The sequence below is a fragment of the Centroberyx gerrardi genome, chromosome 7 (assembly GCF_048128805.1).
Source record: "Centroberyx gerrardi isolate f3 chromosome 7, fCenGer3.hap1.cur.20231027, whole genome shotgun sequence".
In the NCBI taxonomy this organism is placed as follows: Eukaryota; Metazoa; Chordata; class Actinopteri; order Beryciformes; family Berycidae; genus Centroberyx; species Centroberyx gerrardi.
Window position 1 is genome coordinate 5330052 of NC_136003.1, and position 22976 is coordinate 5353027.

At 42.1% G+C, this 22976-nt stretch overlaps 2 protein-coding genes across 2 annotated transcripts; one reads left to right on the top strand and one right to left on the bottom strand.

Moving 5' to 3' along the window:
- The first annotated feature begins 4329 nt into the window (after positions 1-4329).
- Positions 4330-12010, top strand: LOC139908518 (fructose-bisphosphate aldolase A-like). Its single transcript, XM_071895246.2, has 8 exons — positions 4330-4420; positions 6300-6418; positions 7029-7295; positions 7543-7703; positions 7995-8078; positions 8990-9164; positions 9829-10028; positions 10691-12010. Exons 2-8 carry the CDS (start codon positions 6307-6309, stop codon positions 10784-10786), a joined length of 1095 nt encoding a protein of 364 aa, XP_071751347.1. The 5' UTR covers positions 4330-4420; positions 6300-6306; the 3' UTR covers positions 10787-12010.
- A 1363-nt stretch (positions 12011-13373) lies between these two features.
- On the bottom strand, positions 13374-21723 carry gps1 (G protein pathway suppressor 1). Its single transcript, XM_071895257.2, has 14 exons — positions 21590-21723; positions 18351-18443; positions 17530-17711; positions 17255-17419; positions 16930-17065; positions 16713-16790; positions 16345-16405; positions 15829-15914; positions 15209-15303; positions 15014-15119; positions 14796-14876; positions 14546-14683; positions 14295-14429; positions 13374-13854 (listed from the first exon to the last, which is right to left on the bottom strand). Exons 1-14 carry the CDS (start codon positions 21620-21622, stop codon positions 13780-13782), a joined length of 1464 nt encoding a protein of 487 aa, XP_071751358.1. The 5' UTR covers positions 21623-21723; the 3' UTR covers positions 13374-13779.
- Positions 21724-22976: the final 1253 nt, after the last annotated feature.

Sequence of the window (22976 nt, forward strand, 5' to 3'; positions counted from 1 at the left end):
TTTTCCCACAGCTAACCATAGGCTGTGATTACCACTTCAGTTTCCCTAACATCCTTGATAAATAACATTTAACATTTAAAGCACAACCACAACCTGTTGGAAGGTACTAATGTTTCTGAGGCAGTGCCTCCACGGTGCAGTACTGTAGGAAAGATCTAGAGAATGGCCCCTTGGCTGTACCTGCCCTGTATCAGGTTGTAAGATTGCCAAAACAAATGTTGTGTCAAACAAGTCAGGTTCTCAAGGCATGACAGAATGTGTGTCTGTGTGTGTGAGAGAGAGATTGAGAAAGAGAGAAAATAAGGTCAGCAAGTGAAAATCGTGAGGAAGAGAGCCATGCAGCCATATTTGCTGAGTTTCTTTTTTGTGAATAGAATGGTCCAACGATAACGTTTTTTCATAGGCCAACCTGGAAGTCCCACTATAACTTCAATGTGTTTTTGAATGTACTTTTGGACTGATGCCGAAAATTTTCTCTGTGTTTAATGCAGACCTGTATCTTGTCATACATTTTGTTATATGATAAATTTTGACAAATCAACACTGCTTTCATGAATTTTAAAGCATATTTGTAATCCATATTAGTAAAAAGCTAACGCTTTAAGCTAGCACATAAAAATTGGGGGGAAAAAACAAAATTAGTAAACTACAATGGAATATATCACTAAATTGAAAAGAGTGCGAGTACTAAAGTTCAGACTATTCTGTGTAATGATGTGTTCTTGTGCGACAAACCCATTGTAGTTCAATTTCTAAGACAGCCATTTGTTAGCAACTTACTTTATTAGGCCGCATAAAAGCTTCAAAATTCACAAATGGGATGTTTAATGGTTAATTTTATCTCACAGAATGAAGCGTTAAACTTTCTTAAGCTTGTCTTAAACACAGACCTTATTTTCAGGCTTTTAACCAAAAGCCATTTCAAATCGTAATCACTTTTCGGCCGAGGGAAGCCATGGCTCAAAATTGCTAACTCACTTCCGGGTTTTAGGACTCAAAACTGGACCGCTCTATTATGATGTATCCAATTAGAAAAGCTGAATGGAAACAGCAAATTCAGGTTTTTGTTGATAAATTATGCAATAAATAGAGATAGAAACATTTTGTGGAAGATATAATGACATAGACTTGGTTAAATCTCATTGCACAGCAGTGCACAAGTGGCTTTGGCCTGAAATGTCTGTAAAATATCATACATTTTGTTTCCAACATGTACAAGTCTCCATGGTGGTGGCATGACCATTAGTTGGTACATTACCTTATCACCAAGTTAAATTCTTTATTTTGTTGTTAGAAATATATCCAACATGAGCTCACACTAAAGAACAAAAACAACTCACCCAATACTAACCAGTTCTTTCTCTTTCCATTTTTCTGGTGGAAGTTTTTTTTCCAACATTCAGGAAGCCTAATTCACATGTTGTTATTCAAAATTCTCTTAAACTTTGCTTTACATTTGCATGGAAACACAGCTAACATCAGCGGACCCAAACCGAGTGTAAATAGGCCTACAGACAGTTGTATCTTCTTTCACATTTTGTACATCTGTTCATTCCCTTTTGCAGCCTGTTTATGAACACAGTGTAATGTTACGATCCTCAATGTCATCATGCCAGTCACAATATCACGGCGCCTGCATGCTACGGTGATGACTTGGCATTTTTTGTTGTAGTAAAGCCGTGAATATCACTGTGTGTGTGTGTGTACAATCAATGAAGCCGGCAGACGGTTTAGCCTAGTCTCTGCTTTTAATCTAAGAAGGCTCCAGTCATACCCATCTTCTCTTCTGTCTCTCTCATCTCTATCTACATCTACTTCTGATTATTTATCTCGCTTTCTTTCCTTTCTCTTTCTCCCCATGTCTCTACTAGGGTTGGACTGATATGGGTTTATGAAGGCCAATGCCCATATTTTTGGATCGAAGCTGTTGACAGCCGATGTTTCGCGCCGATTTTGAATATCTTTACATTTGGCCATTTTCATGCCAAAAAAACGAGAAAACAAGATTACAAGACAGTATTCAGCATCAATTCGATTTCAGGGCTTCCCATAGACAGCCAGTGTAGTATTGATCAATTCTACAATAAATATGTAATCAAACAAACAATATCATATCAGAGGTTGACAACACTGACGGGATTATGTCTGATTTTTAATATAAAGCCAATATCAACAAGCTGCTATATTGGTCTAACCCTGGTCCCTACCCCCTTCTCTCCTGTCCTCAGTGGAAAAAGCATCAGTTGTCCCTTGGGTGCTGCAGTGAGGTTGTGTTACATAACATTGTCTGACTGTGACTGAAGGTCACAGACTGTAGGACTGATTCCTTATTCAGCCCGTGCTTTATGAAATGACAGCATCCTATTCATGCTGAATGTGAATTATTTTGGTACAATATACTGAAGCAGTTGAATATCATCCCTCATCAGTGTGGCAGAGAATGAAACACTGAATAATGTCAGTATTGCTGTTTCAAGGGTAGAATACATATACAAAGGATGTGTATCTGCCCAGTGGGCTGCATCACATTTGATTTGATTTGATTTGAACAGTCAGTCAGTCAGTCAGTCAGGAGAGGTGTCAATTTAATAGTAAAAAATCAAATATAAATTTAAAACCAAAAACCCTCATGGCCTGGACACAATGTTCCAGATGTGTAATAAATCAGCAGGCCTGCTCTGCAGCAGTGTGGTTTCCCTGGTGTGATGCTCTGGTCACGTATCTACCACGCATCGTGCATGTGAGGATCGTCACGTACAGCAGCATGGCTCCAAGGGTGTCTACGCCCTCAACGCTGTCTGACAGGCGAAACGCAGAACCACGTTAACTTGTTAATTCCTCCCCTGAAACATGGAAAGATGAACGTTTCCATATCCAACACTCGGCTGCTGAAGAAATGCAGTCTGTGTATAATTGCAAAGTCTTTAACATTGATATTAACATTTTAACAGCTGTATTTAGCAAGCTGTGTGGAAGACAAGCATACTGTTAGAAGACATGGTTTGCTTTTGCTAGGCTTCTGTCTACAGTTGAGCAACAACAGCTGAGAAGATTGCATTTCTACACGTACAACGTGGCTGTCTCAACAGAAGTCAATAGACAGTTAACTTTTCTCTGTTGTTTTGGACTGGCAGCTGATCATTTCATTGCTGATACAGTTGACCAATTTTGTGTTAAGATAATGTATCCTATTGGGTCAGCTAACCATCTCTGCTTTGTTGACATAGCTACATATAGGCTATCAAATTTGCACACTAACAACGTAGTGTATAGCTAGTGTTAGTAGTGGCTAGTTGCATGTTCTCATTAACGTTAGTTGCCTTGCTAAAGCAGTCAACAACCAACGGTTTGTTCAGGTTAACTGAGCCAACTCTTCTCAAGCTAACTTGTTTTGGAGTAGAGACTAGGGCTAAAGGAGCTATTGCAATAAGACAAATCAGTTGTCTTTGTCAGACTTATGTTACTGGATGGACCTTCATCCACACCATGACAATCTTTATTTCATATATCTCCCCTTTTCCTTTTCTGGCCTATATATTAGCAACGACAGTCCACCAATGGAGCTAATAGTGTGGTTGTGACACAACTGCAAATCCTCTATAGTTGTCTGGTAGGAGTTTTAATTAACTCGTGAAAGACAAGTGGTTGTGTTATCTTAAAGTCGAGATGAAATGGCATTTCGAGAGTATCTAACTTCCGTATCGTGACGTATTTCCGAGTGAAACAGGAAAGACAGGCGGGACATAACGTTGGGAGGAATTTGATTTGAACGTTGAAAAGTGGGCGTCATAACACCCGAAGACACACCGAAGTACCATGCTGTTGCTAGCTAGCTAACTAATCTAACGAATCTTAGCTCTGTGCGCTAAAAGTTTAAGATTGATTGATGGGTGGATGTCATGATATTATTGGTTGAAATTGGTTGAGTCCTGCTTACGTAAGCACACGGCATATTTTGTTTTACAGGAAGAAAACATGATTGAATTTTGATATAAGAATACAAAGAAATAGATTTGTTGTATTTTTTTTGGCATATATTGTTAAATAGGTGCACAATATGACCGGGGATGTGATCTAAAAGGGTTAAAAAGGCATTTTTCATTTCATCTCGACTTTAATCAAGCTAACTGTCTGTAAGACAACGTTGAGGGCTTGCACACCCTTTGAGCCGCAGCATCACACATTTCTTCCTTTTCCTTCCGTCAGAGCCCGACCATACGAAACAGCCTCTTATCCGCTTATTGGATGAAGCGGCGCGTCAATCTTGTTGAAACCTACGTTGTGATTGGACAGTCCCAGTTGTGGCTCCTCCCCTCCGCTCCCCTGTCATATTGGTCGCCCTTCTCCATCTCCTCTCGTTACAACACAACCAGCAGCTTCCTCCACTTCTTCACTCTTCACCCATCGAAAAAATAATTTGGTAAGTTTTCCTCTCTGCATCCATCAATAATCTAACCAAAGATTTAAATACATACCTGTGAATATTACACTTGTGTTCACGTTAAATTCATATATTTTTCTTCATCTATTTGTTCACGTTTTCGTGCCCGTTTTCATTAATTGTATACATTTTTATGTATATCGCAAAGCACTTTTTTAACACAGTTTTGATAAGTAGGTTAAGGCTTGTTATTATTATAATACTACTAATAATATAGGATATCTTTCCCCACAACGAGCCACCGTTCAGTTCACTCCGGGATTGTTTGGTACAGGAAAAACCTCTTTCATTTAGCCCGACATTTTTTTTTTTTTTTTTGTGACGGCCCATTCTTATCTGGCAACTCCCAGTGCAATACAAGGTCATTGAGATGCATTGGCAAGGGCAGACGCGGAAGTGCCGTCATACATGGAGTCCCTCATATTAATGTGGCTCTTATGTAAACGACAAAACCTATGAAACAAATCATGACATTGGCAGCTGCTAGAGAACATTTTTCTAACCGCCCATCAGTCGATGCCAGACGACGGGATTCCCGTGACGTAAACCGCGCGCTCTTCCTGTGAGGACGTGACAGTTATTCTGCAAAATTGCACAATGTCGCAGTTTTCACCGGTGGAAATGGCCGCTGTTGTTAGGAGTCTATAGGCAACAGATAGTTGTTTAGAATTAACGGTTCTCAAAGTCTTCTGGGCTCATTGAGAAGGTTTCAGGGGGTCCTTGAGGGGGTTCCAGGGGTCCATGAGGGGGTTCCAGGGGGTCTTGAGGGGGGCCATGGGTCCTTGAGGGGTTCCAAGGGGTGCTTGAGGCGGTTTCAGGGATCCTTGAGGCGGTTCCAGGGGTTCTTGAAGGGGTTTCAGGAGTCCTTGAGGGAGTTCCAGGGGTGCTTGATGGGGTTCCAGGGTTCCTTTAGGAGGTTCCTGGGGTTCTTGAGAGAGTTCCAGGGACCCTTGAAAGATTTCCATGGGTTTTCATAGGGTTCCAGGGGTCCTTGAGGGGGTTCCAGAAGGATCCCAGCAAAATAAAGAGTAGATACATTTCACTTTAATTCTCTAGAAATGATCCCAGTTAGAGAATGTATAAGAATAACTATTGTAATCACAGGTTTCTCTCTCGCCACTGTTACCTCCCCATGTACAGTGCAGTCAGTTCTTCAATTCAATACTAAATCAACATCAGCTAGAATCTTCCCGTTTGAGTCCCTGGGGATAAATCTGATCAAACGGGTGTGTGTGGTCTAATGTGTCTGTTTGGAGGTCTGAGCCATGAAAATGAGAATCCCTGGTCGAGATATAAGACCTTACTGTTAATGACACAAAATAACAATGTCAAATGCAAATACAAATTGAATGAAGAGGGCCATTTATTTCTTGAAACCAGTGTTTCCTTTACAAATGTGGAGAATCTTATGTTGCAGACATCCTGTGGTTTGATTTTGGAAGACTGCACCAGCTCCCTCTATTACTATAAGGGTTAGACCGATATATCGGTTTTCTGATATATTGGGCTGATGTTGGTCTTTTATAAAAAAAATCAGATATCAGCCAGTCAGTTGTCCACCTCTGATGTGATGGATATGATGCAGTTTGATTGATTACATTTTTATGGTAGAATTCATCAATACTACACTGCTTGTCTACGGGAAGAACAATGGAGAGTTTTAGTGTCATAGGATGGTCTGAATGTTGTTTCAAAATTATGGGTGAAACACTCAATATTTGGAATTTTGGAGGAATTTCATGGCATGAAAATGGTCAAATGTAAAGATATTGAATATTGGCAAAAAAAAACAACCTGTTGGTCGAGCCCTATTCTCTATTCTTATTACATTACCTGTTTCTCTTATTCTGTCCCTCAGAGACAACATGGCTCACGCCTATCCATTCCTGACTCCTGAGCAGAAGAAGGAGCTCAGTGATATCGCCCAGAGGATCGTCGCCGCCGGGAAAGGCATCCTGGCTGCTGATGAATCCACAGGTACCATCATATCAGAGAGCTACTGCATCACCTACAGTGTAGAACCTTTCCATCCATTCCACTTAACACATTGTAGGAAGTCTTCCAGCCATATAACATACGAGCAGCAGCATGTCAGCTCACCCCACTTCTGTTACCATGGTGACGTCTGCAGTCTTTCTCACGGGTTACAATGTCCTGCAGTAAAATGTTGGCACAACAAGCAGACATGCTTTGCAAAATACAAGACACGTATATAGGTGGGGGACAAAAAAAACAGAAACACCACAGGAAGAAAATCTTTTGAAGTAACTGAATCACAATTACGAAGGCAGATAGCCAGTCATATTCAGTGGACTCAGTATTAGGGATGGGACGATATGCATATCTCATAATACAATTCGATACACGATGTGGGGTTCAGGACTCAATACAACCAGGATACGATGTAATAAATAAAGGTTCAGTGACAACAAAGTCTGACTGTGCAGAATTATGTTTATTTCTGAGCCACAAATCTTTCTAGCGATGGCAGCGATGCCAGTCAGCCATTTCTCACAGCATCTAGAATATCACAGCGGCGGCGATCCTCTCTTTAACCCCTCCCCCCCTTGTCTCCCGGCGTCTCCAGGCAGCGTGGCCAAGCGCTTCCAGAGCATCAACGCCGAGAACACGGAGGAGAACCGGCGGCTCTACCGCCAGCTCCTCTTCACCGCCGACGAGCGGGTGGCGCCCTGCATCGGCGGTGTCATCTTCTTCCACGAGACGCTCTACCAGAAGACCGACAGCGGCAAGCTCTTCCCCCAGCTGATCAAGGACAGGGGCATGGTAGTGGGCATCAAGGTGGACAAGGGCGTGGTTCCCCTCGCCGGCACCAACGGCGAGACCACCACCCAGGGTGAGACCCCCGCCCACAGCTTTATTACCACAGTGAAGGCATGAAATATTATGCGCAAAATAGACCTTGTTCCCTTGTTTTTACTAGAGTAAGACTATTGGCTTTTAGATTTGGTTTCAGCTTCTCCTCCCCTCTCTTGCTTCTTGCCTCATGAATCTCTTTCCTCCTGGCCTTCTTTCATCACTCAAACCATCTTGTTCTTTCTCTTGCGGTCTCACTCGTCTTCTTCTCTGTCTCTGTCTGTCAGGCCTGGACGGGCTGTACGAGCGCTGCGCCCAGTACAAGAAGGACGGTGCTGACTTCGCCAAGTGGCGCTGTGTGTTAAAGATCACCTCCACCACCCCGTCCAACGTGGCCATCATGGAGAACGCCAACGTCCTGGCCCGCTACGCCAGCATCTGCCAGATGGTTAGCCACACACACACACACACACACAGCAGAAAATATACATAAAGTAACATTCAGTAAACGTCCATGGTGCACACAACCCTCAGAGAAGCTTTCTTTCTCAACAAACTTATTCAGTGCAGTGATGTAACACTAACCAGCTTCTCTAAACAGCCGTTACACAACTCACTCTCTAACTCTGGTGCAATTGATACACAAGACACGACCCCCCCTGCAGAACCTAGAAGGGAAGTGCTATTGTCTGTTGTCATGACGCCGGTTGCCATGTTCTCTTCTATCCCCCCTCTCCAGCATGGCATCGTGCCCATCGTTGAGCCTGAGATCCTCCCAGACGGCGACCACGACCTGCAGCGCTGCCAGTATGTGACTGAGAAGGTGAGTGATGGCGGGAAGTGGGAACTGGGTGGGAGGGGTGGCGGGAGGGTATGTGTGTGTGTGTGTGTGTGTGTGTGTGGAGAGGAGGGGGAGTAATACTGTTGGGTGTAACAGATTTATGGGTTTGCAGATATATGGGGCTGATATTGGTCTTTTATTAAAAATCAGATCTGGTTCAGTTAGTGTGGTTCACCTCTGATATGATGGATAGGATGCAGTTTGATTGATTACATATTTATTGTAGAATTGATTGTCTATGGGAAAACCTTAACCTGAACTGATTCTAATTATGCATGAAAATATCATCATTATCCTAGGTTTCAGTGGAGAGTTTTAGTGTCCCATGATGGTCTAAATGCTGAGGCTTTTTCACGCTGACAAGTAAAATTATGGTGGACACAAACAATTCTTGTAGTTGTTTTTGATTCAATCAATAATGACTCTTGTAAATGAATTCATTTTTTTTAAAGGCCTAACAGGTCCCACCATTTAGAACCATTCAAAAGCTGGGAGCTGTCATCCTGCCTGGGTTTTAGTGTCCCATGAGGTCTAAATGCTGTTTCAGAGGCTTTTCCACCCTGACAAGAATAAAATCCTGGGGGAAAACACTGAACACTTGAAATTTTTTAGTATGAAAATGCTCAAATTTAAAGATGGTGAAAGTGGGCACAAAATATCAGCTATGGACAGCTTCACTTCCAAAATATCAGCGTTTAAAAACCCACATCGCTCAAACCTTAACCTAGTTGCTCCATCTGCTCAGCCAGTCAGTGGTTGTGTTTAAGGAAGAGGAAGGGTTCATTGGTACCAAGGGAGTCTCGCTGACTTGTTAAATGGAAATCAATAGAAAGTCTCTCTCTCATTCTCCCTGTGTTAAACCGCTGCATTGTGTTCCCTCCCTCCTGCGTCAGGTGCTGGCGGCGGTCTACAAGGCGCTGTCCGACCACCACGTCTACCTGGAGGGCACGCTGCTGAAGCCCAACATGGTGACCGCCGGACACTCCTGCCCCAAGAAGTACAGCCCTCAAGAGGTCGCCATGGCAACCGTCACCGCCCTGCGCCGCACTGTGCCCCCCGCCGTCCCTGGTGAGACAGATAGAGAGATAGAGAGTATATGCAGTTCCATACAGTTACATGCATCATGATACACACAGCACATACAGCCGTCTATATGGTACAATATTACATATCAGCCGATATGTGATTTTGAAGGCTGATACCGATATTTTTGGATTGAGGCTGCTGATAGCCGATATTCTGTATCTTTAAATTTGACCATTTTCATGCCAAAAATTCCAATAAATTGAAAGTATTTCAGTGTTTTCCCCAGAATTGTATTCTTGTCAGGGTGGAAAAGCCTCTGAAACAGCATTTAGACCATCATGGGACACTAAAACTCTCCATGGAAACCAAAAAAAAAATTCATGCATACATTCATGCCTGTGTGGAATTTGTGGAATCTCTTATTAGAATCAATTCAGGTTAAGGTCTTCCCATGGCATAGACAACCAGTGTATTATTGATCAATTTTATATTAAATATATAATCAATCAAACTGCATCCATCATATGAGAGGTGGACCACATTGACTGGACCAGATCTGATTTTTAATAAAAGGCCAACATTGGCCTAACCCTATTCAATACAGCTCATCCATATTATACATTGTAGCTACACAAACATAGTATAAACCAATATACACCAACTTCCTTTCCCATCTGACCCCGCTGCCTCCCTCCCTCTCCCCCAGGCGTGACCTTCCTGTCGGGCGGCCAGAGCGAGGAGGAGGCCTCCATCAACCTGAACGCCATCAACCAGTGTCCCCTGCACCGGCCCTGGGCCCTCACCTTCTCCTACGGCCGGGCCCTGCAGGCCTCGGCGCTCAAGGCCTGGGGAGGCAAGAAGGAGAACGGCAAGGCCTGTCAGGAGGAGTACATCAAGAGAGCCTTGGTGAGCAGGAGGAGGAGGAGGAGGGTGGAAAGAGGGAGGGCAGGCAGAGTTTTTTTGTCTCCAGGGTTTCCTCCCGTCATGGAATTCAGAGAGGTTGTGTTCCAGACAGGGAAAGTCAGGGAATTTGATCAATTCTCTGGGGAAGTCAGGGAATATCAGGGAATTTTACAAATGCCGCACTTTGCAGGAATATAACAGAATGTATTTTCCAACTTGAACTAAAACTATCTCTACTACTACTACAAAAATTTGAAAAATAGTTTTTGTCTTTTTGAGGATTTTGGGTGTTTTTACTGAGTGCTTTACTAAAAAATTTATGTAACTCAATTAAAAAAAGATTTACTAAATTTACTAAAACTAGAAAGCAAGATGAAAATAAAAAAGTAATGAAAAAAAACAAAAAACCTATAATAACCCTGTTTATTTTTGTATCCCCTAATTGTCAGTTTCTTTTCAATACTACGAACTACATCAAAACTACTAAAATTAGAACTGAAACTAAATCAAAACTGAACTAAAACGACCAAACCAGCACTGAACACTAACTAAAAATGAACAGAAATTGAAATAAAACTAGAAAGCTAGATAAAAACAAGAAAGGAATGAAAAATCCCAAACTATAATAACCCTGTTTTTTCCCTTTCTTTTCTGTTTCTCCATAGAATAACAGCCAGGCGGCTCTTGGCAAGTACGTGTCCAGCGGAAACAAGGGAGCAGCTGGTGGCGAGTCTCTGTTTGTGGCCAACCACACCTACTAAGTGTAGCCGAGCCGCTTTTCCTCAGCACACACACACCCCACCCACCCTCCCACACCCCACCCCACCCCACCCCACATTCACCCACACAGTTCAGTCACTTCACCCCTTCCCAGCCCATACAGCTGGAATGGGACGTGGTGCCGTGGTTCAGGAAGAGATTTTCCCCATCTTAACCAACCAAGCAATGTCATTCTACTGGTGATGGAACAGTCAATAGGGCTAGCAGTCTTCCACTAGATAGGAAAACCTGTCATCGTGTGACTGTAATCGTCAATTGATTATAAAAAAGCGTTTTGAGAAATAAGTGTTTCACTGTCCGATGCTACGCCTACGATACCCATAAGCCTAGCTAGCTCCCGACCAATCACAGGACCAGAAGAGCTCTGTGCCCTCATATGTCGTGTTCACGTCATATCAGACTTACCGTAAATACGAGCTGCCGACTGGGAAAAAACATCCACCTCTGCCTCCTAGTGGTGATTACAAGTAGGACGTGGGATTTTTTTGTCAGCTCTGATATCTCCCACTTGGCGTCATGAATTGTGGAAGTGTGTCAACGCACTGCAGCGAATCCACTGATGATCTATAAATCAAAATTATTATGCAGTTCACTTATGGTTGATTTTAAATTCTACATGAACGCTGCTTCTTCCACTTCCTCTGATATGACGTGAATGCAGAAAAAATGATTGAACTTGAAGTCCACTTCTGGACTAAATGCTGTTACATACATGGTCTCATCTGACTTTTTCATGTTTTTTAAAAATGTCAAAACGTAAATGCATTTAGTAGAACCCCATATGTTCCAGCACCCACCTCTATGCTATAAATGAACAGCCAGAATACTTCCTGAACCTTGTTTTAACATTTGGATTACCACATGACATTCCAGCTCTATCCTCGCCGCCTTTTGAATTTTTATTTTGGCCCTGTGAAGTCATGTGAAAGTTATTTTACTGCCTAGCTGAATGTGTTGTGTCACTGTTTTTTTTTTGCACATTTGAGCACTTAAACCCCTCCTAACGAGAGAGAAGACCTCTGAGTGTACCCTCCCCTCCCTGTGGTTTTTGAACATTGTCTTAATGATTCCTAAGTACATGTGCCTTCATCTCTCGACTGAACCAACCGCTGGAGGAAGACCTTCTAGACTATATTATTCTAAATATATGGTAGCCCGTTACAGTATTTACACTGGAAAGAGAATAAAAATTCAAATATTCACTACTATCTGTTGCTGTTTTTTAAGTGTACTTATCATTAGGGGATGGGACGTTATGTTTATCTCACGATGCGATATGTAGTTCACGATTTGATATACTGAATTTCAATATATCATCCCAACCCTGCTGATCATGGTGATCGTTTCCATCGGTGCTGATACTATAGAGCTCACAGATTCATAAACAGGTAGGTTACCCATCCCTCACTTGCAGTACATTTACCATATAGTCAAACACTACCAATAGCTCACATCAAATGAATACAGTCATTTCAGTTTGACTGCACACAGATGGGTCATTGGAGGCACACAGCAGTGACGAAAGCTCTCAGTCCCTCTGCTGGTGGCTTTAGAAACTACTGCATAACTTGGCAAATGGAAGACACTTGTGTATCCGAGAATTATTTTTCCATAATTGCCGTAAATTGTTATTCTGTCTGGGAATAATTTGCATCCCTAACATTTCTGACCTTTTTTCCTATGATACAATATATGACACCAGTAATCCTCCTGCCACAATTGAGCACATTGTCAGTCTAAAGACCATATTAGTTTTTCTGCACTGTCTAAAACTTCTCATTATTTTTATGCATTTTATTCATAATGCTCTTTTTTTTAATTATTAAAAGCAAATCTCAAATTGCTACAAAAAAGACAAAAGCAAGAAAAACGATGAGAAAAGAAGCAAAGCAAAAAGGGGCGAAAGTATTGCAGAGTTGTTCAGCAGGTCACAGAAAATGCCTTTCTGTAGTTAACTGTTCTATTACTATTTTAAATTATTACTTAAGGGATTGAAATGGGTACATTGCTAAAAAGAGCTTATTACTTTGGCATTGATGGTGCTGTCTAACACATGATTTTAATTAAGGTCAGGAAAATTTAATCAGTCAGTTGCTGCTGAAAGACAAGAAATTGCTGGTCTCTCATTTCTCAAAGGTACTGTCTTACATCACATGAGGAAGACACCTAGTGATAGTTTAGTCCAATATATAACCCTTTATATCTGATGCCTTGTGTAACTTGCATATTTACATAAGCATATTATGAACTAAAATAAGGTAAGCTCAAGTGGTTAATACTATTTTTTCTCTTTTTTGTTTGTAGCTTCAAATCAAGTCAGCAGGTTGGAAAAATGGCATTCACATACCAAAATCTGTCAATGAGCACATGACCTTTGAATTTGTTCAATTTCAAAGCTATATGATGGCTCTATATCTACTATCAGCAACAATGGTGACACCCCCTCTGACAGAGTCCCACTGGATTCCGCTCTAATGGATCTGTCTGCTTTCAGTGTTTGTCGCCGTGCTGCTGCTGTTTCTACATCTGCCACCAGCAACGTCTACTTACAAAGACAATCCGTCAGAGTATCTTTTGGAGGGTATATTTATTTTAAAAGCTTATTCTGTTGATGAGGCCTCCGCCATGTGCACTGAAGGCTCATCACAAGGCATCTCTCACCAGTACAGCTTTAAGTGCTGCATCTTTCACTCAAACACACTTTCATCTTGTACAAATCTCCATATCATTATCAGACTAACAAAGGTAATTTCCCCTCTTGTATCTAACAAGTACAACAGGGATCATTTTCCGAAGTCTTTACATTGTGTCGTCTCCATTTTTAAGCAGAGGAAGAGCGATTTGGGTTTTGTCCATTATGTGGGGGCGCGGGGAGTGGACTGTGATGGATGATGGTAATTGGATGATCCGTCCCCTCCAGTCTGTGGTCGTTATCAGAGGCACCGTGCACAAATAGAGGAGGGGGCCTTCCTCCTCACATGTTGGTGCTCATCCGGGTTTGGCTGTTGGCCGGCGTGAGTTCGCCCTGGCTGCCTTCTCTTGGTGGGGACTGAGGAAGAGAAAAGAACAGGATCCAGGTGTTGAGTGTGTTAGGCGTTTAATATCGGCCGTTCCTTCTTTGTTCTTGGACAATACACAATCAAACAGTCTGAAAGTTTCAACAAGGTAAATTTAAAGGTGTGATGTATGTAATTTTTAACAATCAAAATATCACTCAAATTAATTGTGATACCTTGGTATAATTACCGTAAATTAATGAGAGCATGATGGAGATGATTGGTCGCCTCTGTCTCACACCAGTGGTATTGTTAGTACTAGTCTCTCAAAAAAATTTCCCATAAGCCCTGTTGCTTAAATTTGGTTAGGGGTAGGGTGTATTCCTTTTCAGGCCTTGAATTTAGATAGTATAATTTAAAACCGCTTCAGACTTTTTCAGGACCTGCAGACACAAGTGTGTATGTTTCATTGTCAAATTTAGTCCTCCTCTACCTTAACGTGGATCTGGTTGCGCAGCACGGCGGCCCGGAGGATCATGGCTTTGGCTCGTCTCTGGAACTCCTTGCCCATGTGGATCGACTTCTCGAAGGTGGTGCTCCTCTGGTCCACGTCCCTCGCATACAGGATCTAACAACGTCACCAACAGCAGGTCAGCTTTTCAGGTGGCAACTGATAAAACGACTGTGACCCTATTTGCTTTTTCCATTTCAGGGCTTTTTCAAGTGTGTGTGTGTGTGTGTCACCTTGCTGTGGGAGTCGATGCGTGCGTTGATGAGACCCTCCAGTATGAGCTGAGTGAGCTCGTCTTCTAGGGCCGCTACTGTAGTGTTGAAAGCCTGAGCCATATTAGTCATGTCCGCCGACACGTACGGGCTGAAATACTGAACACACACACACACACACACAACTCTGTTTCACATACAAGCTGTGACACTGAGAAAACCATCATTGATCTCATCCGTAGAAGGTGCTGTGCATAGCTTGTGGTCCCACCTGTATGAGGGCTCTGTTCCTGATCTGTGTGTACAGTGTTTTGACGTGGGAGGCCAGGTACATGTCCAGCAGCAGGTTGTCCTGGAGGAGAGTCCACAATGATTCACCCCAATACACACAATCAAGTACTCAAGATGGTACAGTGATGATTATTCTAACACGACTGCACTGTACTGTGTATATTCTTTCAGATTCTCACGAAGCCCTCTCTCTCTTACCTTCATTTCGTCCAGCAGTTTGAGACAAGAGGCGTACTTGGACTCGTAAAACTTGAAGATGATGTCGCGGATCTGAGGTTCCAACTCTAAAAACAACTTAAAGGAGCTGGGTAGGAGGGGAAGACAGAAAAAAAGATTAATTCTGATGTTTATATCTACTCTATATATATCTACTAGTATAGTACTATCTCCTACCTGCTGGAGATGACGTTGCGTTGGAGCTCCTGTCTGTCAAATGTGGCCAGTGCACACAAGCCGCCATACACTGCTACATTACTGGGAGACAGGAGCTGGAGAGAACACACACCCACACACATTACAAACTATTGGCTATTGGCGTTTTAGTGTCCCATGATGATCTAAATGCTGTTTCAGAGGCTTTTCCACCCTGATAAGAATACAAAACTAGGGGAAACACTGGATACTTTGAATTTGTTTGGAATATTTTAGCAAAGTCAAAGCTGCACTAAGCAATGCTGCATGTTGGCAGCCCCAAATGGCAGTGAGAGGTAACCATTTGAATTTGGAGGACTTCACTGCCCAGAAATCCTGTAAGGTGCCATCAGTAAACTAAATGTGTGGTGGGGTGGAGGTGGTCAAAAGGTGCAGCCATTGTCGGATACAAACCAACAAAAGCCACAGCACTTCAGGTTGACATGATTATATTAAAATTAGTGTTACCAGTGTTCGGGAGAGTTGTGTGAACATTACATGTGGGCATGCTCAGTCTGCAGACAGGCAGTTTAAGGTTCCATTGGTGGTTCATGTTATAGTCTAATGAAGAATGATTGTCTATGCTGCCTATGTGAACTCACCTCTGGACAGTCACAGTGGTCAAAAGAAGCCAGCAGGAAGCACTTGGCGGCCGGTTTGTACTTTCGAGAGGCCAACTCTGCCAAGCCTGGAGCACAAGGGAACGAACACATAACATTGGTGAACTACATTACATACTGTAATACCAACCGCTATATCTTCCTAAACATGTTCAGAGATTCATATTACCTATGGAGCAGAAAGGAATGCTGTTGGAAAGATGCACACTAAGGTGACAAGGGCAGTGGATCACAAATTTACTGCAACAGCTGAATCCATACAGAATTGCAGATCCTGATACAGCCTGTAAAACTACTCCACTGTCCATCATGAGACATTTGAACAGGGATAAAGAGGAGCTAGATTGCTAATAATTGTTAGGCTATGAGTTTCAATTGCTGTATGATTACAAAATTTTAATTTGATCACAAGACCTTTCTGCCAAAGCTGACTTGACTAAATTGGACCTCAGGTTGTGTAGTGTGACCTTAGTATTAGAAAGCATAACGTTGCCTTACCCGCAGCACATTTTAATTTGGTGAGGACTGTTTGGTTTTGACTGTCTCGCTCTCCTCTTTGCTAGAAGAAACATAAAACACCATCAGTTGAAGACATTTTTCCTTGTGGAACTACAAGTTACAAAAGTTTCCTTAGAGGCTCTAATGTCTCAAAATTGTCATTCTCAGTCTGTACCTTTATGGGCTTTGACTCTGACTTTAACATACATCCTCAAATTAATATTGTCAGGCCTTGTACTGACTGGCACCCCGGCATAAAAAGAAGGAGTCAAACCGCTACAACATGCTACACATAGTACCTTCAACAATGTCCAGACACTGGAGTAAAACTCGAAAGTGAAAAATTTGACAGTATGTTTGAAGCTCACCTCTGCTATCTCCGGCGTGGATTCTGCCTTGCTGACGTAGCTCAGTACATGGGACCAGTTCTGGAGGTAAACACTAACCTGGGGGCATGGGGGGTGGACAGTTACTCTTTCATATACCTAAAGTCTAGTTACGGTTATTCCCATGTGATATGAATGCAGCATCAGAACATTGTGGGTACTACATTCTACATTTGCAATAATGCACATCCTGCTCTACCTTGATGACATTAAGACACATGTTAATGACATGCTTGGCGCTGGTGCAGTAGTCTCTGGCTCTGGAGTAGCACTTGAGGGCATTGCTGAGGTCACCGCAGTCCAGATAATGGTCCCCCAAGTCGTCGTGGCCTCTCCTGGGGAACAATGAGGGAAAGGAAAGGAGAGAGGAAGAGGTGGTAAACGTAGGGAAGGAGTTTGTTTGTTTGACATCACACCTAACATTACCATTCGGTTCAATACATATGATAACTTTTCCATGTTTTCAACGAGTGTAAACAGTAACAGCAGTAAACTCATAGCACACTGTCCACTGTCATGTGTACCTAATGCTCTCTTTAATGGAGTTTCCCTTGTAGTTCTTCAGGTCGGTGTCCAGTTTCTCCAGTTTGAGCAGGGCCTTTTTCCTGGTCGATTCGGCCCAGGCTGAGTCCAGGGGAGGGGGAGCCGCCCCGGCTTCCGGCACCGTGTCCGGTACCCCCTGCACTTCCCTGTGGGGGAAACGCGCACATTACACACGTCACTTGATCAACAGAAGGTGGGTCCTAACGTAACCGCCAACAGCGGTATCTACTTCCACACACACACACACGTGGCGTACCGCGTGGCCTCGGTGAGTTTGCGGTGGATCTCCTCGTACGAGTCGACGTTGAAGGTCCTCTGGACGAAGGTGAGGGCCATCTTGAGGGCTTCGACGCGGAGCTGAGGGCAGTGGTCCGCGATGAACTGGAGCCTCTCGATGCGCATCAGTCCACTGTAGCTGGTGCCATACTGCTCCAGGTCCTACGCACAGGGAGGGAGGGACAAAAGACATGAGAAAATATAAAATTATAACAGCCACTTTGTTTTAGATTTATCTGGGGTGCTTTGATGTATTGATCTGGCATCCACACTTGTGTTTCACATAGATGTAGTTTATTAAAAGAAACTAAAGGTTTAATGTTGTCATGCACTGAAAGTGAGTTAGTGAACTACAACGACCATAATTCATTGCACCTCTGTTCCGACAAACTGAATAGCGAGGCAAAGTTAGAAATGTAGCCTTATGTTGATGACTTGATATTGTATGTTAAGGAGGTAATTAGTAATAATTAGTTGTATGTTCTATTTGCTTCACAAAACTAGCAATAATCCGGTGGGAGTATGATATTCTGCTAATGTTGCAGTAGCTAGTGAGCCAATAAGGAATAAAGAATATTGTGTACACAGTCTGGTATTTCGGCATTTCTGAATTATGAAGCAAACCTAGTTTTACAGTTAAAACATGGGACTGGTTGTCGAGCTGCCTGTGAACAAAGTGAGAGCCTATTGTGGCTTATTGTAATTAGATTGTGGTCGGATCAATCCAATCCTGCAGGCAGTCAAATTGTGTGCCAACAACAGGATGGAAGGCATGTATATGAAAGTATGTTAGGTCAGTACCAGTGTTGGGTTCTCCACTACATAGTTGGCATCTAGAGCATTCTGCTGGTCGTCCTGGGGGTCCACATCAATCTGCATGGGCTCCACAGACCCCTGAGAGAAATACAGCAGGCACAGAGGTTAGCAGATAGATACCACAGTTCAAGACATCAAGACCATAGCTGGATAATAGGGATTGGAAGATATATTGAAAATCAATATATCCCAATACAAAAATGTGACAACACGTACCATGAGGCATACAAATGAATAGCAATATTAGCTCCATTTTATTCTGCTGTAGTAATCACAAATGAGACGGCTTGACCATCACAATTCCACAAGCTCTACATCCAAATTATATTATTTGCACTTTGTAATGACATTTTTAAGTTGTTTACATTACACATGCAGCCAATGCCATTGCTAGAAAGATTTGTGACTCAGAAATAAACATAATTCTGCACAGACAGACTTTGTTGTCATTGACTTTTTATTTATTACATCGTATTGAATCGTGAACCCCATATCGCATATTGAATCGTATTGTGATAAAATAGATACATTTTTGTTTTAGACATATTTTGGGTGCTGTCATGCACAAAGCTTGTGTTCAAATGTGGTGTTTCTCTGATAATTTTGACTTTTATTACCTTTGACTCCTGACATAATGGATTCTCTGCAGTTGCTGCCTGTGTTGACATACTTCTGCAATTTGTGACGCCAAGGGGGAGATATCAGAGCTGACAAAAAAAAAAAAATGTATTCCCTCCCACTTGTAATTACCACTAGGAGGCGGGCGGTAATGATTTTTCCCCAGTTGGAAACTTGTGTTTACGGTAAATCAGTTGTGACTTTAGCTACAACACTGGTTGAACTTCCTGCTCCGTTCTTTGTGGTGATGCTTTACCTCGTCAAGCAGAGAGGTGGCAGAGACGCAGCTGCTGAGCATGTAGTCCGGTACTACGAAGGGCTTGAAACAGCCGGACCAGGGGGAACAGCCTGGTCGCTGGGTGGCTGAGGAGTGGCTGGAACCAACCACCAAGCTGCTGGCTGAACTAGAACTGCTGCTGCTGCTGGCTGAACTCTGCCTGGCCCTGCCTCTGTCCTGAGCCTCAGCCTCAGCCTCAGCCTCAGCCTGCCCTCTAACCTCCAGCCCTGACCATGACCTGTCCTGAGAGGAGGGACACCAACCAACTGATTCTAGGCTTGGCCATTTATAAAAAAAAACAACAAAAAAAACAACAAAAACTGATCAATACTACACTGGTTGTCTATGGGAAGCCCTCAACCCGAATTGATTCTAGATTCTAATGTGACATTTTGATCAGGTTCCACAAAAGTATGCATGAATGTTTTGTCATTCTGGGTTTCACATCAGAGTTTTATGGTCTAAATGCCGTTTCAGAGGCTTTTCCACCCTGACAAGAAGGAAGTTCTAGGGGAAACATTGAACACTTGTAATTTTTGGGATGAAAATGGTCAAATTTAAAAGATACTTAATATTATATCCAAATTATTTTAATGGCCAAAAGGACAAATAAAGTCTATTATGCTCGGGGACAGAGTTTCTCAAAAATATAAGTGTCATTCTTGGGTGTTGTATTCATAGACTGTGTCCTGAGAACTGTTACCTCTTACTAAATAACGTTAAGAGCTAGCCCCGAAACGATATAGACGCCAAACGCCATTCAAAATTTGGCAATTTAATCTTGCCTTGCTTATCAAATGTACATACCTGGTAGAACATGACCTAAGACCTTTGGCAAATATTCTTCTGGTTAATTCGGCATAAAATGATTAACTAAGCAGTACTTAGTACTTAACAGTAAAATGTCAACTTTTGTAAGTGGTTTACACTGCTGGCTACCGCCGTCCAACATGTATTGGTGGTGGAAGATCTGAGAATAGCAGACAATTAAAGTCTGAAACATTGAATTTTATTGAAATTATTGTGCTGCTCAGTGGATGTATGTATGCTGAATTTACCAATGTACAGCAATTATTCGCAAAATGTCTTAAATTATGTTCTACGAGGTATGTATGTTTGCTGATATGCATGGGAACATTTGTGACTACACTCGCACAGTAGTTACTTAATAGCCAAATAGCTATGTTAGCTTATTAGCAGGCCGATAAGCTGGACAGAGAGGGTGGCACATATCGGGAATTCGGGCTAGTTACTATGTCTTTGTAATACTGGCTAAAGCAAAGAGAAACTCTCAGCTCACATTGCACTCGAAACTGTTTAACTCTTTAGAAAGGTAGCTAGCTTGCAAAAGAACTATGCACACACTGTAACGCTAGCTGTTAAATTACCGCCAGTGTGACAGTCTGTAAACAACACGAAGTTACGTTAGCAAAGCTAGCTATCGTTAGCTACACGGGTGTAACCACACTTAATTTGTTCCTTTACGTGTTGGCCTCCAGCACATTTGAGAGTGCCTGAACCTCACTACTTGTTTTACCTTTTTGGCTAACCTAACGCACGATTGTCTTTGCTAAACGTTGTTAGCCAATGAGGAGGCCTTAACCGTTAGCTTAACAACTTCACGTTAACCATCGGTTCTCTCGTATAGAGAACGTCACTCCAAATTTCATTTAAAAATCTGACAGTTTTATATAGCCAAGATTATCGCCAAACATATACCTTGTACAACATAACTTAACACCCTTTGCGGATCTTTGGGAGTCACTCTTCAACTCGGCACACATCCAATGCACCAAACAGTACTTGTTTCAATAAAATTTACACTTTTAGAATTGGACCGCCTGTTATTCCTTCGTCTTCTTCCACCAAAATACTGCCTGAGCGTGGAGGGCTGTAAGCAAGCAATGTCAACCAATTCTAAAAGTTAATGTTTAAATTAAATAAAATGCTACTTGGTGGCTAATCTATATGCCAAATCTACCAGAAACTCCCAATGGCCCATTAAAGGGCTTCAGTTATGTTCTACTGGGTATGTGCGTTTGCAGACAAGCAAGGAAACATGAATCAATGACAGATTTTTGAAAGGATTTTGGCGTACTCTTCTTTCCATACGAGAAAACGGAACGGAACGGGGATAGCTATCAGTAAACTTAGGCGGACCAAGGCTACCTGGTTAACTGATGGTTAAAATTGGAATACTAGTAGCTTAACTCACCTAACGTTAGTTATTCCACTGACATAGAAGACGGAATCGTGTTGACTTTGAAACAATCCCTGCTTCTTAGAAGTAGCAAAAACAGTAGGCTAATGGTGAATATAGCTAGCTTACCTGAAAGTTGAAGACCTGTACAGGCAAAGGCATCTTCTAGTTTTCCGACTTTAGGTCGCCAGGTGGGAAATAAGACATAGACGGTCTGTTATGTGTACAGGAGCTACTTCTTCTACAGGTCTGCTCGAGAATCTCCTTGACCTAACGTTACCGGTAAACTTCTTAATATTCATAAGGGGGCGGGCCTATATGGCGGCGTGGGGTTGTTGCTGCCTTCAAGTACTTTCGGAAATATGGTAATTAAGCGACCCAACAAAGTGGGCAATTCACCTGGGAAATTCAGAATTTGTAGTGTAGTAGCTGTAGTATTTACGGCTGTAAATAGTATTTAGCCTAGAGTTTATTTGTATTGCTACAAAAATGTAACAATATAGATCAACAATATACAACAACCTTTGACTGATAAACATCAATTACATGTCTGATGTTCATTTTCTCCTATTCATTTTGCTGCTGCAGCACAAAGTAGCTCTGTGCCTCTTGATTTCTATAATAAAACAACATCCAACCAAAGATCAGCTTTTGTTATAAGGTCCATTTTCTTGCTATTTCCAACCAAAAGCACGTGAATGTAAGTCGTATTTCTGACTTCTGAACTCTAGAAGAAGTAGGAGCTTATGAGGAGCACGTGAAGGCAGCATGTCAAGTCAGACGTCATACCAAAACATGCTAATTATAAATATACATCAAGTGGATGGGGGAAATTATGAATATTTATCACTGAGTTCAGATGGACCCTTACTGGGAATTGTGAACCACCAAGAGAACTACAAATGGCATGTGATTCTTGTCAGCTCTCTTGATTATATATGCTCTCTGTATCTTTTTTGCCATTATAATAATTAAGATGAATACTGATATATTGGGGACATGAGTGGAATGTAAGAGTCATGCACACACTCTCTCTCTCTCTCTCTCTCTCACACACACACACACACACACGCACACACACATATACTGTGTATATATAGGGGGAAAAAAGCTGCCTCTTGATACATTCAAACATATCTTTATTGTACTTCTATGCATGTTTAGTGAGTTTTTGGCAACATTACAACAGGTACTCAAAACAAACCATTCCCTTTAGGTGTTAAATGCATCTTAGTGAATATTGGTCATCAGCGTTTTCCTGCTGTCTAGGTGGATTAGGCGACTGCAGATGTGATTAAAATACATATAGTGAGCATGTATTTAAAGAAAATAATTAAACCCACTCAAAAAAACCTTCCTCACTTGTCACACTTTCTCTCACAGAGTCTCTCTCATTTCCTCACACATATCCACATGCAAACAGGTATACAGTACACACACACACACACATGCATGCACAATATAAATGGTTTAAGGAGCCACACAAACATTCATAACTGCATATGCATGCCCTTAT